The following is a 17,299-nucleotide window of genomic DNA, read 5'->3' as shown; positions in this document are numbered from 1 at the left end:
AGCGCTATTTCTCAGAAAGTACTGAAGGGATGTGTTTCAAATTTCATGTGCAGGTTCCCTTAGGTCCTTAGTTATGCATGTTACATTTTGGGACCGATCAGTCAACAAGATGGCCGACAGGCCACCATTTTGAATTTTGATAATTGAAGTTTGTTAACGCTTAGAAAGTACTGAAGTGATCGCTCTCATATGCATATTGCATATTGGGACCGATCAGTCAACAAGATGGCCAACAGGTAGCCATTTTGGATTTTGATAATTGAAGTTTGTTGTAGTGTTATATATCTCAAAAAGTACTGAAAAGATCTTTCTCAAATTGTATATTGTAGTAAAAGTTTGTTGAAAGCAGAGAAAAGATCCTTATTTCTATTGTCAGACGTAGATCATTCTTTGGTGGGCGCAAGATCCCTCTGGGATCTCTTGTTTCTTTTAAATATGCTCCAACCGCCGACAAATGGTATTTTTTTCTATCAAAAACATAAGCTGTCAAATAAGTGATTTTTTATTCAGAATAAAGATCTTGAAGTACTGATTTTGCACATCCACCAAGAGCAAAACAAGTTATCTAATATTATTTTTGTGTTAATTAGAACATTCATTAACATGACAGTAAAACACCATTTATTGTTGAAATGATGAATATCATTTTTATGCATTGTTGGCAGTGGAGCATCTTTAATAAGGGCCACTACCTTTCCGAAAAACGGCTTTTAATCTTTTAAAATAGGAATGTAAAACGAGATCAATTATTTTGTAGAGTCGCAGAAGTTTATTAACTATACGTTTACTAGTGCACTTATCATCACTTCAGAACTGTTTAAATTAGAATGAATAAAATGTTAATTTTCATAACGCGGGTTCGTTTGATTTTTCCCGACCGTCCCGTCCTAAATGCCGCGCGGTAGTTGACTATCACTGCGCCAGACGGCAAAACAGCGAAATGAATCTCCACTGTTATCGTACATTAGACAGGAAATCTTGCATATGTTTGGTGTTGTAACCTCATCTTAAGCCATCGATATATATTTTCTTTTGTTATTAATGTTTTTAAGAAACCCATAAATTTTGCTCCGGAAAGGTAGTGGGCCTTTAATGTATGTTTTATTATATTTACCTTTCACTGAAATTACAAGAATACAATTATCATATCCAATCAAATAAATTTTTTATTGATGTCATATATTTGGTTTTGAATTTCACATCAAGTTAAGAATAAAAATGTACATAGCCCAACATTAGGACTTTTAATGGTTTATATAATTAAAGTTATCATCTCCATATGCCTTTTTTAGGCTTAACTACCCAACACAAGACCCAACTTACCAAAAAAAATCAATTAAGATATAATCAAAAGGGAGATAATCCAGTTATATTTACCGGTAATTGCCACACTACCAGGAAAAAAATGGTGCTGGATATGGAGAACTAATGAAACACAAGTTTAGACAAATTGTTCCTGTCAGCTGCACTATAACTTCAAAGATGAAAGAAAAAACCAAACTCACATGATAATCTAAGTCTACATGAGTTTACAGTAACACAAACATTGTACACATGTTTTCAGGTGTCTTTTAGCAATTCAGCTATTTAATTAGTTGTGAAGTGTTTCATCAATAATATCCATCACTGAACTTGCACAACTTCTGTCAAATACATAATCTGACAATAGATCATCTATGCCCCCTATATAATGAACATTATTAACAATTGATTCAATAAATGAATCACTTAGCCCAGTTAAAATACCACCATTCAATAAAGATGGAACACCAGTGTTTTCAATGAGCAATTTTCTATACTCGTACAATTTTGTACTTATTTCCTTCCGCTGTGATTCAGACACTACACGACAAATTGACATAGTTTCAAATTTTGCAGCTGCTTCACACAAATCATTGTCTTCTTCTATCTCTGAAAGAAGGGCAACATGCAAATCTGGACAGCTAAGACATTTACAGTTTCTATAACAGTTATCACAGCACAAAATGTTGTGGCTGGAATTTCATATCGGTACTTAGAACATCTGGAGTAAAATGATTTTGTAGCAAAACTCGTCTACAGGTATCTGTAATTGCATATGACCTCATTTTATTGTCTGTTGATGTTTTGCTTATGTCCATTCCATGATAGTAGAGAATTGACATGGCACTTCTTCCATCACGACCACTCCTTCCAAATTCCTGCATAAATCCTTCTATGGTCCTTGATGCCCCCCAGTGAACAACCATACTGATATCTGGCACATTCACTCCTAAGCCAAAAGCTGAGGTACAAATTACAACTCTTAAAGTACTGTCAAGTTTTGAGAATTCATCCATGACTAATTTTTTGCACTTTGTTGATGTAGAATGATGGTACATAGCAAATAGTCGTTTTTTTGCACATTTAGGTCCACAATATGCTTGGTAACCAATAGCATCAATAAAAAGTTTAAATAATTGTGAACATGATTTAATACTACGGCAATATATAACAGTCTTTTGACACAGTTGTTTTTCAGTCTTGAGACACTCTATTAACCACAGGAATGCTGTTTTGGCATCACGGGGGGCTTTTATACAATTCAGATTAATGTTTTTTCTGTCACAGTTCTTAACGATAATGTTACCCCTTTCCATACAAAGCTTCTTCAGTAATGACTGTCTTGAATTTGGAGAGGCTGTAGCTGTCAATGCTAGCATTGGAGCTTTTGGTAGGAGGCTTCTTAGCTCAGAGAGTTTGCCGTAGTCAGTACGAAATTCATCTCCCCTGGAAAAATGAATTAAAAGTAGATCATACAGTACATATAGACAAATCAGTACCTTATGGATATGGGTTGATCAAAAAAAGATAATGATATATTTTTTTTATAACTTTTCAAGTTATATCAAAATACTCTCAGAAGTTCTGTTATTAGTTTATGATTAATAAAATATTATTTAAATTGTGCTTTAAACTATATACAGTGTACCATGATTAAAAGACGATGTAAATAAACTTTTCAACTGAAGCAAAATCTACTATAATTCTATATACAATTATATATGTTCAAGGTTGAAAAATTCTAGAATGTGAAATTCCAAATTGAAGAAATATTATAATACAAGTTAAATATAATCATTGATACCATTGTTCCACACAATGCGCTTCATCAATCACAATGGCTGCAACTCTAGTCTGATATATTTCTGTAGATAAGATGTGTCTCCATTTTCCAAGGAAAAGGGCTTCTGGACTCATCATTACGATGGGGATTGAACCATTTTCCAGCTCCGTATTGATTTCTGAATTATTCAAAACATATACAATACATGTATAATTACATATATGCCCGTATATAGTCAACAAGAGGGGAAGTTGTGTTCAAATCAGCATATACATATACGTAATGGCAATGACACCGTCCATCCACAGGGCATAAATATGTATTTCTGGCTATTTTTTCATAGAGACTATACATGGCCCTGTGATCCATCAATAGATTACTGAAGAAAAATAGTATTTCATCTCCCATTTATGGCAAACGAATATATATTACTTGTTCTAAACTGATCTTCAAAAGAAGAAACAAACAAACACACTTGAAACATTGATTGCCATACATACAAAATAAGAAAATTTTCGTTGACAAATAACTAGAATCCGTTCGTCGACCTCGTCGGTTTTTATACTGCATGTGTTGACCCATTTTACGTTACTTTCGATTTCTACACGCGATTGGCAACATGCTACACACTGAATATAAATGTAGCCTATGTAGTTACACTTTATTAAGTTTATTCAAACTTATATATTTATACATACCTTGTGATTGTTGCTTGCTAGCGTAAACACATCTGATTCCACTGGCTTCTATATTGACAACTTGGTCTTCCATTAAAGCAACCAGCGGAGAAATAACAATAGCGATGCTGTCAGCTTGATTCTCATATAAATCATTCAAAGTTGGTATCAGTGAGTATATCAACGTCTTGCCGTATCCTGTTGGTAACACAGCTAACACATCTTCCTTTTTCACAACAATATCCTCAAGAATCTTTTCCTGAAAGTTTTTTAACTTGAAAGGTATATTCCTCTGTTGGAGAGCAGCCGACAATGCTTTCCCAAACATTTCCGCCATATTTGTGGGTGTGTTTAAATCAGCCAATCAAAAGCTTTACCGATTTTTCGGTAAGCCTCGATTTCAAATCACAAAATTGAAACAAGAACCGGACCAGACTCTCGTTCGGCTGGTCTCGTTCAGCGGCGAGAGTCTGGGGATTGCGGGCCAGCTTGACGTTAGCCCGGCTCAATACACAATATTGGGATTTCCGGAAATGACGTCACATGTATAGACGCTTCTAGAACTTTAAAACAGTCTTTAAAACAGTCCTGTGGAAATCACTGACAACGTCAAAAATATACCCAACTTCGAGACCACCGCATTGGGGTTTTGTGGCACATATCAAAGATTTGAAGAAACCATTTTTTTCAGAAATACCTCTGTTTTTTCTAATGATAGTTCCTATTCGTCAGCATTTTTATTGAAATTTTGGAGTTGACTTAAACAGAAACTTAAGGCCAAAATACCGATTTCTGGGGTTTTACATCAAAATATCTCGCCATTTTGAATTTTCACAGCTAAGACGATTATCTCAATAGATAGATCACGCCGAGATTTACTTACATTCAAAATTTGAGCAAAAAGTATCGTTGGGTTTTCTACTGACTCAAATCGCGAAAATAAGCGGGTTGATAGGTTTATTTAGCCGTGTTATACATTTCGTTCAAGAACGATAACAATGTTATCGCTCTTTTCTCTTCATTTCATACTGACAACGGGCGAACCAGTCGTCCCACTCCCTGTATTCTGAGCCCTAAGCAGGAGCAGAAAAACTACCACTTTTATAGACTTTGGTGTGTCTCGGCCAGGGGACAGAACGCAGAGCCTTCCTCACAGGGGCGCGAACGCTCAACTCAAGGCCAAAAGTGAGGCAGTGCCAAGGGAGGCATTAGGAAAGATAAAGTCAGCTAGGAAGGAGAGAAAAGATAAGATCCTAAATTTAGTCACCTTTTATGATCATGCAATAGGGGCAGCAGGTACAATTCTAACACTCTACACTGCAGGGCAGTGTATTTGATATTGTGTATGTCCCCACCAACATGATATAGTCTATGTCCCCACAAATTTTTTTTATATTAGAGAGACTATCGTGTACTAGTTGGGCGACACCTGAAGGAGTGTCGCGGATGAAATGAAGAGAAGAGAAAGGGAAGATAACTCTTGTTGTTACCCTTAAACGGGACCAATTCCATTTGGTTATGAACGAGAGGCCGATGGGCCTTAACGGTCATCTGACTATTGGCACAATACAACACCTCAAAGAATAAAGAAGTGGCACACAGTTAAGGCAATCCAAAAAAACTCATTTATTAGAAGAAGTGCAGGTCCTGATATATTTAATGAATTAGACCATGAATGAAGGTCCCTTGATCCCCACCATGCTGCAAATCCAATTTCACAGTCTCAAGGTAGTCATTCATGTTACAGGCTCAATATCAGGTCTCTATAGGCCTTTAAGTTATTCACACGAAGTCGTTAAATTTTTTTTAGCCTTATTTGACCTGATGAAGGTCAAGATAATTTATTTGAACAACTTTATAGCCCTTCATCCAAGCATTGCCGCAGACCCTATATGTGTCCCAGGATAAAACCTAAGGGGCGCTAGAAATGTAAGCTGTGTGGGTATGGACTTAAAGAAATCCTCTTTTTATTTTGCCCCTTATATTTACAACTGAAATCTTAAGGGGATTATTATAAGTGGCGAAGGAAAACGATTATGTGATCCACTTTAAAACCCACTTGAGGATATCAAAAAAGCCAAGCCACTTTTAATTTCCACTGATTAGGGTATGGGGTAGTTATAAGGTTTGAGGATTTTTATGTGGGGGAGGTCATAGGTGGGGAAAACAGGGGGTTATGAGAGATTGGGGAAAGGGGTGATTTTGCTTGGGGGGGTTTGGTGGGCGGTGTTTCTTAGGATAGCATGATCAATGTCGGTCATATTTGTTTGTTTAATACTTTATTTTCCACTTATAATACATTCATCCCATTATTTGCAAAACTAATTTTTGGCCTTCTTAATTTCCACTTGCGAAAAAAGTTAAGTCATATTTTGCAGATTGTTAGACAACTTATTTTCCACTTATAATACTTAATCATTATTTGCAATCTAATTTTGCCAACTTAATTTCCACTTGGAAAAGTTAAGTCATATTTTGCAGACTGTTAGACAACTTATTTTCCACTTATAATACTTAATCATTATTTGGAAAAAAAATTATTTGGCATGATCATAAATCATCCCCAAACATGGCCAATTTTTAAATTGTTTTACATCAGGATGTAATAAAATTATGTTTAGAACATTGTGAAATAATTTTGATGATTTTCAGAACAGCTTTATGTCAAAAGACCTGTTACCCGTAAAAAAAAATTTGTGTAACTTGCGCACCATTGTACTTAGCGCAGGTACTTTTTTGGGCTGAAAATGCTGAAAAAAAACTCTCTACGGTAATATTTTGTGCATCAAAAATTTTTTGGGAAAAAGACAATGTCCATGGAGCCACAAAATCGATTTATAAAAGTGGCAATTTCAATGCAAACATTCCCAATCAATGCTTGACAACTTGTACAATCAAGTGTTTTATTTAGAAGAAATAATACTAAAATTGCATTGTGTTTGTTTTCTTTTATTGGCCACCGTAACCTGAAACTGTCTGTGAAATATCTTGCAGATGTCCAAATCATCGGCGGTCCACCGTACTCCGTGCACTCCATGAATAGTTATCAGAAATATTTGAAAAGATTATAATCTAGTTACTTAAAAATTGTGACAATAAGTAATATTAGTGTGTTGAAGATAATTAACAAACTTTCAAAGAGCAATCGAATAACGTTGCATTGGCTTGCGATAATCACATTGTAAGTGAACTCACTACGGTACCAGATCCAAGCTGATGGCTAATTATATATAACAGTACGGCTAAAAATGTCACTAACCTTGTAGCTTGTTAGTTCTGCAGTAATAAAATTGCAAACCACTCATCGTCTTAAACATAGGTCATTTTCGCATTTGTGTGTTTTGACTTTTTGCACACTTGACTTTTTGCACACGGCCCACAGCCGGGACGGTTCCCTACGTAAGGAGCATTGCTAGATATGCTTTAGGATTTTCATGCGCAATTTTACTAGAAATATGAAGATTCATTAAAACATCTAAATAAAGACATAATAGTACTTTACTCAAGTGAGTGTTGATGCAATTTGAAGAATAAAATCTTTGTTTTTAAGTAGATACAGACGCATTATTGATGATGTATATAGATCGATTAAGCTAACTAGCCATTAATTCACATATTTCGGTAAGTCAGTCACAACATAGACTATCAATTTGTTTGAGATTTTACAAATACACATCACTATCCATACAATTCTGAAATGAGATCAAATTTTGTTACAAAAAAATGACATTAGGTATGTTTAGTAATTTTTTTATATATAAACAAACTACCTAGTTCAACTTGGCGGCCATTTGAAAACCTCTTTGTTTTGCAGCTAAGTAAGTTCAACCAATTAGTAAAAGGCATACAGGCCTGTAGTTAAAGACTTAAACGAATAAATTCTGCATCCGTATTAACCATTTTTTGCTTATTTACAATTTCAGAAATTTTGGATTGAACAATTGAGGTTTTTGAATTAAAAATATTTGAGCATTAATATGTAAACGATTCTTCTTTCCATCTGGATAACACCTGGAAACATACTTTAATATAATTTGGGCACATTTAAAGCATTTACTGTAAAAGATCTGATTCAAAAATACCAAATGACAAAAATTTCAAATGGTTATGCAAATTTGTAAAATAACTATAGTATTTTTGATGTCCATGATTTAGAAAGTAAACAAGTATTTGTCGTAAATACACTTGATAATAAAATATTAACAAAATTTAACACCAGAAAAGTTTTTATGGTAAGCTTTACCCCTTTTTGGCACAAATGGCTATGCAATAGCATTTTGAAACAAAATTTGGGGTGTAATTTTAGAGCATAAGTGTTAAAAGTTCTTTGAAAATATAGATAGTCAAGTTGATCAAAACTAGGTTATATTTTTTAAGAATCTACTAGAAAATGAATTCTAAAACATTCATAGAAAAGTCACTTAACACCTCATTATTTCAAAATATGGAAGTTTAATTGTCTTTCCCATAGTATTGGTCATAACAGGCAAAATATCCTATAAAATCAATATTTTTGTCAACTAGTGTACTTTGAGTAAAACTTAATCAAAAGATAAAAACGATGCATTGGCATTGAATGAATGTTTTTTTTTATTTTATTTGGTATAATTGTTCCCTATGACCATAAAATCTAATCTGATGAATTGTTTCTGAGTTTAATACAAGAAATTTTTATTGACTTCCTGGAATATGGCATGTGTCAAATTAATAATCATTTTCTCGTAAAACTCTTGGCTAACCACTCAATTTTATCAACATGTCAAAAAAGTAAAAAAAAAATAATGAATAATATAAAATATTTTAATTTCAAATTAAAACACTTAATCTCAAAACTTGGAAACAAATACACGCTAGGTTTAGGTATTGTATAGTTTAAAGTAATTTTTGTCCGGACATGCAAATGAAAATATAAAATACGAAATTTGAAATTTAACCAGACAAATGTTATAAATCTATGATAATTTTCAGATGTATATACATTAATATGTACTTCATATGATTTGCCTTTTATACCAGGATAATGTCAATGTATCTAATGTCTAATGTAGCGTAGTCAATTGTTATGCCATTAGTGTACAATAAAATGTAATTTTTCCATGAAGTTGTCACCGCATAACATTCTTGAAAAATAAAAAAAATTTGTAGTGAAAGTATTAAAATAACTCAATTATTTAATAAATGGATTATATTCGTTAAAAAATGAACCAACAATGCATTCAAGATTTGAAAATATCATGGAATTTTATCATGTACATAAATAAAACATTGTATATGTCACTTACATTGGCTAAGCTATTTTATCAATAAGAAAACTATATAACTGTTAAGTAGTTCACATGTAGTTTGTTAAATGCGCTGATATATAACAATAAAATTTTGAAATCAATAACAAATTTAGGTCATTGTCGAATCATTTCATGTTTTAAAACCCAGGAGTTGTTTATGAATTCTTGTTCAAAATTGGCTTCTTTTTCTTGCAACTATACCTTGAAAAATAAAAGCCGGAAAAATAACCTTGATTTGGAATCCAATAGATGCTTTAGGGTGCTAATCATAATTATCTAAATTTCTAAAACAATTGAACATTTAGTAGAATATAAAGTTTTTGAATTTTTTACAGCACGTAGATTTCGTTCAGACCATTTGTCTGATTGTTACTACATGAATAGTCATACATGCGCATTGCATAAACTTTGACAACAAATCCATCACAGCTTTAATTGAATATTCCTTTTGTCTGAACTAAGTATTCAATAAATCAAGGGATTTTTTAATTTTGTTACAACACACAATTTGCTGAATCTCAAACACATAAGAAATTTAAATTGAGATATTTTAGTATGTTTTTTATTCTTTTGCTTCGCGCTTATCGCAATTCACATAAAAAACTATTCTTTGGTTGGGCGAAATCTACCTTTAAAAATTAGTGATAAACACCACGTTGTAGTGAAAACTTGTTCTCCAAACTGCATGCCGTTTAAACCGATATGTTTAGTACAGTTTAAACAATTTTGTCGTAATTAAGCAGGTCAGACCGACACTTGTGAGTAAACGATCTTGTCCCTCATTATAAACACCAGGAAATTACTTGATTTGTCCAATTTCACCCAGTTATCAACATTAAAACTGGTCGAAATATTTGGATTGGAAAGCTTCACTGAGGCATAGTTATGCATGTTCGGGGAAACCATAAGAGTAAACCCACTGTTGTCGTAAATACACTAGTCGATGAATAAAGTTATCTTTCTATACCAAGAATAACACCAGAAACACTTCTTTATACACTAAAATCATTTCACAACTTACAACTAGTTGAAATATTTGCCGAAGGCCTTTCTGAGGCAAATGATTTGTTTAATTAAGATGCACAGCATGCCACTTCGCTGGGGAAATCCCGACTCGGGGGAATCCCCTTTGTTGATCACGTGACTTTTCGCGGGAAAAAGAGGAAGGTGTTTACGGAAGAATTTGGAAAATGCTAAACAACTCGGACTCCTTCTTCTTGCCAAGAGCGTACAGACGATGTTAAATCAACTAGATGGGGGTTTATTTCATGTTCTGTTAGCTTTTCATCAATCACTGCCAGTTTTACATTTTCAGAATTAAGGTACGTTTTTCAATTTTCTCCACCATAGAACTTAGCCTAAACTACCGGTTACACGAAGCAGTGCGTCGTAAATTTTAAAAATACCACAGAACCAAAATATCTAGCTTTGATTGCGTCAATAACTAAATCACATCGATTACTGAAAACATGTTTAAAATAAGTAATGGTATACCAAGTATTTTCATTGAATTTTGGACATTAATTTAGGATGGAGTTTGAACGATCTTATTTTTTTGAATTTTTTGAATTCACTGTTTTCAGAAGAACAACATTTGAGGGTCTCATTTTGTTTCTTTTTTATCAAAAAAGGTCTGTGTTTTATGAGGATTGCCGGTAACAAAACATATTATGTTTTGTACATCTTAAACTATTTATTGAATTAAAAAAATGTAACTTGTGAATATGAATATCTGTAAGTTATCTTCGTCGTTGACAACAGAAAAATTAGGCCTATTCAAAAATCGTAACTGACATGGAAGAGTAACAACCGGAGCTACCGAGGGGAGATAAATCACAACTATGTGTAATGCCCGATGTCGTTCAGGTTGGGAAGAATAAGAGCTCGAGATTACCTGGTAATTCTCGGTATATAATTCTGTTAAACAAAGCTGCTAACAATTGATCATTGATTGCTGTAACAAAAAATACATTGAATATTTTGAAATACAAAGCATTTTATTGGTCTATATTTGCATGTAATTGTCTGGATTTTATGATATACGTGTATTAAAAATTATAATTCAAATATGAATATGTGAAATTTTGTTTTCAAATTGGATAGTCTTATATTGATGAAAAGTTTTAGAAAATATAAGATATATATTTATAAATTACCTTCCATTTAAACTTAAATATGGAATTTTAATTTATTTGTTTACATTTTGAATTTTAAATACAGTATAATTATTATTTATGGTTCTAAAGATCTAGTATTTTTCTGAATGAAATTTCCTATTGTGGCTTCCATGCAATTAGCTTGTGATGATATCATTCATATAATTTTTTCCAGGGAATAACAGAATGGCGAGGCAAAGAAGAAAAAACAACCACAAGTACGTTTGACTGATTTTTGGAGATTAATTTGCACCAGTCCGACACTTTCCATCTTTATCATTGGTAATTAAAATATACTCATAAATATGGTAATGCATTGTGAATAAATGTTTGTGTGCAAAAGCAAACTAATCAATTACAGTGTAATTCATAAATCTAAATATGAATTAATATACCCAGGTAAATTGAAATGGTGATCACAATAATTCTAATTGAAAAACCACAACCCTATTACATCATTCTAATATGTTAACCCTTCCTGGTTTTGATTTTTAAACAAATTCATAATAAATGAATTATTATAATTGGTTGCTATCTTTCATTCATTTTTTTTACTTTAACCAGGTTCTATACATGTGTAGATTGGAGTTAAAAATGGAGAAGGGGACACTTCCCCCATGCAGACATATACAGTACAAAAGATGAGATTTTCATTAGGTGTGGTGTACATAATCTGCGATACCCATATATAGATTGGAACCTCCAGAGCCGTATCACTTAGTCAAAATCAGCAATACCAGTACAGATCGGAATAGATTGGAAACAGTTTCGGACACCTTCGAGCTATTTTAAACGTGGTATACAGGTTAAAAATCAATATTTTAGTTTAGTAAACTTTGTGGGATTACGAACTTAACAAAAGTCGTAAAATATTGAAAGTTTAAAAAACTTGGAGAGGTGGAGAAAAATATGTAGTCACAGAAACTTTAAGTTGTTCATTGATATCACAAAATATGCTGTTTTTCTTTTAATTTCTTTACTATTTCATTTATGCCAAAGAAATGAGCTTGGGAAGGTAATGTTAATTTCTGATAATGAATATTTTAACACATATGTATTCATACAAATAATTGGGATGTCTAATATGGTATTTCTACTTGTCATGTGTAGTTTTGATCAGATACATCCTGTTTCATAATACCGTTATATAAGTTATTTAAGATAATGATGTAATAGATGATTTTATTTATTTCTGATTATTATGTGTACCATTCCATATTTACTTTATTTAAGAATGTATTTTAAAAAAAGAAATTAGTTTATATGAAAATACAATACATTGAAATTTAATTGTCAGGTTTTGTTATTTTTCAGAAGTAAGAGCTATTCCAGTAAAAGATCTTTCACAAACCTCTGGACTCCAGTTTTGCTTAGAGATTCAAAACAATAGGTGTTACAGCAATTTAATTTAATTTTGATTTAAGAAATACGAATCCAGAAGTTACTAAAGATACTTTTGATGGAATATTAGCTCTTGATGTTTAGACACTTCAAATCCCCTTAGAGTGACTACTTCAAATGCACCGGTTTCCTCATTTACATATTTTAGAACGCTTAAAATCCCCTTACCAGGACCACTTTTAATCCCCTTAGTGAGACCACTTCAAATCCCCTTGGCAATAACCACTTCAAATCCCCTTAGCGGGGACCACTTCAAATCCCCTTGGCGGGACCACTTCAAATCCACTGGTAAGCTCATTTACATATTTTAGACGCTTAAAATCCCCTTAGTGGGACCACTTCAAATCCCTTAGCATAACCACTTCAAATCCCTTATTAGGACCACTTCAAATCCCCTTAGCGGGACCACTTCTAATCCTACCTTTAGTGGGACCACTTCAAATCCCCTTAGTGGGACCACTTCAAATCCCCTTAGTGGGACCACTTCAAATCCCCTTAGTGGGACCACTTCAAATCCACTGGATAGCTCATTTACATATTTTAGACGCTTAAAATCCCCTTATGTGATCCACTTTAAATCCACTTTGACTACCAGAAATACGCTTACAGTTACATTTCATAATTGTGTTTTAAAACAGACCCACTTAAAATGCACTTATTTCCTATTGATTTTGGACTTGGAACATACTTATACTTTTAAACATTATCCACTTAAAATACGCTTGAGGTGGACTTAGTTTCCCCTTTAAAATGTTCTGGGAGTACCCTGGGACTTTTGGTTCTTGAGAAGAAGTCGTTTAAAGATTTTTTCAGCATTTTCGACCCCTGTGCTGACCTTGAATGAAGGTCATTGTCCTTCATTTGAACAAAGTTAATAGCCATTCATCTCTACATGTCACAGGCCCAATATCAGGTCTCTAGGCTACTTATTTATTCACATGAAGTCATTTAAAAGATTTTAGCCTATTTGACCCCTGTGACCTTGAATGAAGGTCAAGGTCATTCATTTGAACAAACTTGGTAGCCATTCATCCCAGCATGCTACAGGCCAAATATCAGTACCCTGGGACTTTTGGGTTCTGAGAAGAAGTCGTTTAAAGATTTTAGCATTTTTGACCCCTGTGACCTTGAGTGAAGGTCAAGGTCCTTCATTTGAACAAACTTGGTAGCCATTCATTCTAGCATGCGACAGACCCAATATCAGATCTCTAGGCCTCTTGGTTATTCACAAGAGGTCATTTAAAGATTTACCCTATTTGACCCCTGTGTACCTTGAATGAAGGTCATTGTCCTTCATTTGAACAAAGTTGGTAGCCATTCATCTGTGCATGTCACAGGCCCAATATCAGGTCTCTAGGCTACTTATTTATTCACATGAAGTCGTTTAAAGATTTTAGCCTATTTGACCCCTGTGACCTTGAATGAAAGTCAAGGTCATCTGTTTGAACAAATTTGGTAGCCATTTATTCTAGCATGCCACAGACCCAATATCAGATCTCTAGGCCTCTTAGTTATTCACAAGAGGTCATTTAAAGATTTTACCCTATTTGACCCCTGTGACCTTGAATGAAGGTCATTGTCCTTCATTTGAACAAAGTTGGTAGCCATTCATCTCTGCATGTCACAGGCCCAATATCAGGTCTCTAGGCTACTTATTTATTCACATGAAGTCATTTAAAGATTTTAGCCTATTTGACCCCTGTGACCTTGAATGAAAGTCAAGGTCATCTGTTTGAACAAATTTGGTAGCCATTTATTCTAGCATGCCACAGACCCAATATCAGATCTCTAGGCCTCTTAGTTATTCACAAGAAGTTGTTTAAACTCTTTTAGCCTATTTGACCCCTGTGACCTTGAATGAAGGTCAAGGTCATTCATTTGAACAAACTTGGTAGCCCTTCATCCCAGCATGCTACAGGCCAAATATCAGTACCCTGGGCCTTTCATTTGAATGAAAAAGTTTCGCACTGCAGACTGCAGACGGCGCACGATGACGGACGATGCATGATGACAATAGATCTTCCTGACCCTTCGGGTCAGATGACCTAAAAATATACCTGAGCTTGAAGTCATTTAAGGATTTTAGTCTATTTGACCCCTGTGACCTTGAATAAAGGTCAAGGTTATTTATTTAAACAACCTTGGTAGTTCATTGTATAATATATACTGGCAGTTAACCTGAAAGATACAATATAATTGATTGTCTATAAAAACACCAATAAAGGAATGTAATTAAAAAATGAAAAAATCCTTTTAAGCTACATCCTCAATACTAACTCCATGGGTAACTATCACTGACGTAATATCCACTCTTGGAATATCTCATAGTAACTTGGAGCCACTTCAGAAGAAACAAACTGACCAATCACAGGCTTGCAGAAATCATTTTTGGCTACATCCTCAATACTCCAGGGGTTACTATCACTGACGTAATATCCACCCATGGACTAATATCTCTTAGTAAAATTGGATGCAGTTCAGAAGAAAACAAGAGGCCCAAGAGGCCTTGATGGTCACCTGAGTGCTGATACAGAAAGAACATTGCAAAGTTGGTTCAAATCTTTAAAAAGCATTTATGAATTAAAAGAAACCCCTTTTGGACCCAATCCTCAGGCCCCTGGGGGTCAGTCATGGAAAATTTGTTAATAGGATTCAATGGCCATATCATACTGATAATTCTGACAACATTTGACTCATTTTCTATTACAAATGACCAAATAATGTTCAAAAATGTGTTTTCCCTATAAAAACTATAGTAAACTTGACCCCTCCCTCCCCAAGGTTCATATATAATTCATAATTATTGTAAAGGACCTTAAGACCTTTCCATCTATGAAGAGTATTTGATTCTACCATTTCCACAATTTTAGATGAAGGTTTTTGAAGTTTAAGCCTATCCTATTTGACCCATTTTAGCCCCACCCCTCAGGCCCCTGGGGGTCAGTTATGGGAAATATGTTAATATGATTCATTGACCATTTCATACTGATAATTCTGATTCATTTTCTATTACAAATGACCAAATAATGCTCAAAAATGTGTTTTACCTAAATAAACTATAGTAAACTTGACCCCCTCCCCACGTGATTCCATCTATGAAGAGTATTTGATTCCACTATTTCTTGAATTTTAGAAGAAGATTGTTGAAGTTTTAGCCTAATTGACCCCTTTTGGCCCCAACCCTCAGGTTCCTAGGGGACCATATAATTCACAATTTTGATTGACCTTTGGCCTTGAAAGGTCTCTGCAAAATTAGATTAGGTCACTGGAGACTTCATCTCAGGTGACCTCAAAACTGAGTCCTGCATAGACTTCCTTTCAAGATTACAGAGAAAGTGACACCCAACTTCAAACCAACCCCTGAGTGATAGTAACCCCTGGCGTATGGAGAAGGATTAGGCTATTACTCTGCTATTTTCTTAAATAAAGGGAGACTTAAAACTTGAATGTGGCATTTTATAATTGTCCCTATGACATACAATTAAGCAAGGAGTTCATCATAATTGCTATTGCTGCCTGGAATATGCATTTTCATGAATAATCATGCAAAAGTCTCTGCTAGCTACCCCCATTTTATCGAAAAAAAAAAGTAAAAAAAAAATGGTAATAATAGACAATATCGCCTGGCTGGCACTCAATCTCTTACAAATACATACATTTTAGAGAACAAGAAATGTTAAACAGTTTTTTTTACAGAGAAAAAAAAAACCAAAATAAAACTACTGCTATAATCAAGTTAAAATAACCAGAAAATGTATAAATCTATGTAATAGATGTATAAATGTATGTATGTACTTCATATGATTGCAATTACTATACATACATGTATAATGTATATATGGTATGTCGGAGTGAATGTGTATATGCCTGTATTATGTAATGTACTATAAAATGTCTTGAAAAATAAAAAAAAATTATAAAAAAAAATAAAATAACCAGAATTCATTTAATATGGATTATATCGTTTCATAATGACACGGCATCAAAGATTTGAAAAATATCATGTAATTATACATGTACATCACGAATAATCATGTAAAAGTCTCTGCTACCCCCATTTTATCAATAAGAAACTGTCTTTCCACATGTAGATAAAAAAAAATGTCAAAATATAGACAATATTGGTCTGACCGAATACTCAATCCAAAACTAAACATACATTTCTCTGTTTTTGCAATTCTTTTAGTGATATTGAGCATTTTGCTAGAAAATATACCTTAAAAAATAATAAGCCAATTACCTCCCTTTATCCAATCCCAATGAAAACTGTTCATATGAACATTTAAAGAATATAAAGTTTTTAATTTAAAACCCACGTACCCTTTTACAAGTAAGTCAGTTGTTTGATGGTATACATGCATCTGATCATACATGTACTTGCATAAGATATTTAACAATATAGTGCTTTAATCAAGAAATGCCTTGGAAATGTATAATGCTAATTCGAATTTCATGTTGGGCAATTAGGGTAATGAGTTATATTAGGTGCCAATCTTTCTAATTATCATAACATTTATGAGACCTTTTATGAGAACTCTATTCGTGGGGCCACGGTGACCAAGTGGTAAAGTTGTCCCAACATATTACCACAAGCCGTCCACCTCTGGGTCACAAGTTCGAATCCTATGTGGAGAATTTGCCAGGTACTGACAGCTGGTCGGTGATTTTTCTCCGGGTTCTCCGCCTTTCCTCCAC

At 33.8% G+C, this 17,299-nt stretch overlaps 1 protein-coding gene across 1 annotated transcript; it reads right to left on the bottom strand.

Moving 5' to 3' along the window:
- Positions 1-1,827: 1,827 nt before the first annotated feature.
- Positions 1,828-4,298, bottom strand: LOC138313479 (ATP-dependent DNA helicase RecQ-like). Its single transcript, XM_069253904.1, has 3 exons — positions 3,784-4,298; positions 3,107-3,263; positions 1,828-2,748 (listed from the first exon to the last, which is right to left on the bottom strand). The coding sequence occupies exons 1-3, from the start codon at positions 4,097-4,099 to the stop codon at positions 1,974-1,976; spliced, it is 1,248 nt and encodes a 415-aa protein (XP_069110005.1). The 5' UTR covers positions 4,100-4,298; the 3' UTR covers positions 1,828-1,973.
- Positions 4,299-17,299: the final 13,001 nt, after the last annotated feature.

The sequence above is a fragment of the Argopecten irradians genome, unplaced genomic scaffold, assembly GCF_041381155.1.
Source record: "Argopecten irradians isolate NY unplaced genomic scaffold, Ai_NY scaffold_0703, whole genome shotgun sequence".
NCBI lineage: Eukaryota > Metazoa > Mollusca > Bivalvia > Pectinida > Pectinidae > Argopecten > Argopecten irradians.
The sequence above is the reverse complement of the archived record's forward strand: the minus strand, read 5'-3'. Positions and strand labels throughout refer to the sequence as shown.

Coding starts and splice junctions, on each gene's coding strand:
- LOC138313479 (XM_069253904.1), bottom strand. CDS start 4,099: ATGGCGGAAATGTTTGGGAAAGCATTGTCGGCTGCTCTCCAACAGAGG. Junction 3,264..3,783: donor TAGCAAGCAACAATCACAAG/GTATGTATAAAT, acceptor TGAATAATTCAG/AAATCAATACGGAGCTGGAA. Junction 2,749..3,106: donor GCGCATTGTGTGGAACAATG/GTATCAATGATT, acceptor TCATTTTTCCAG/GGGAGATGAATTTCGTACTG.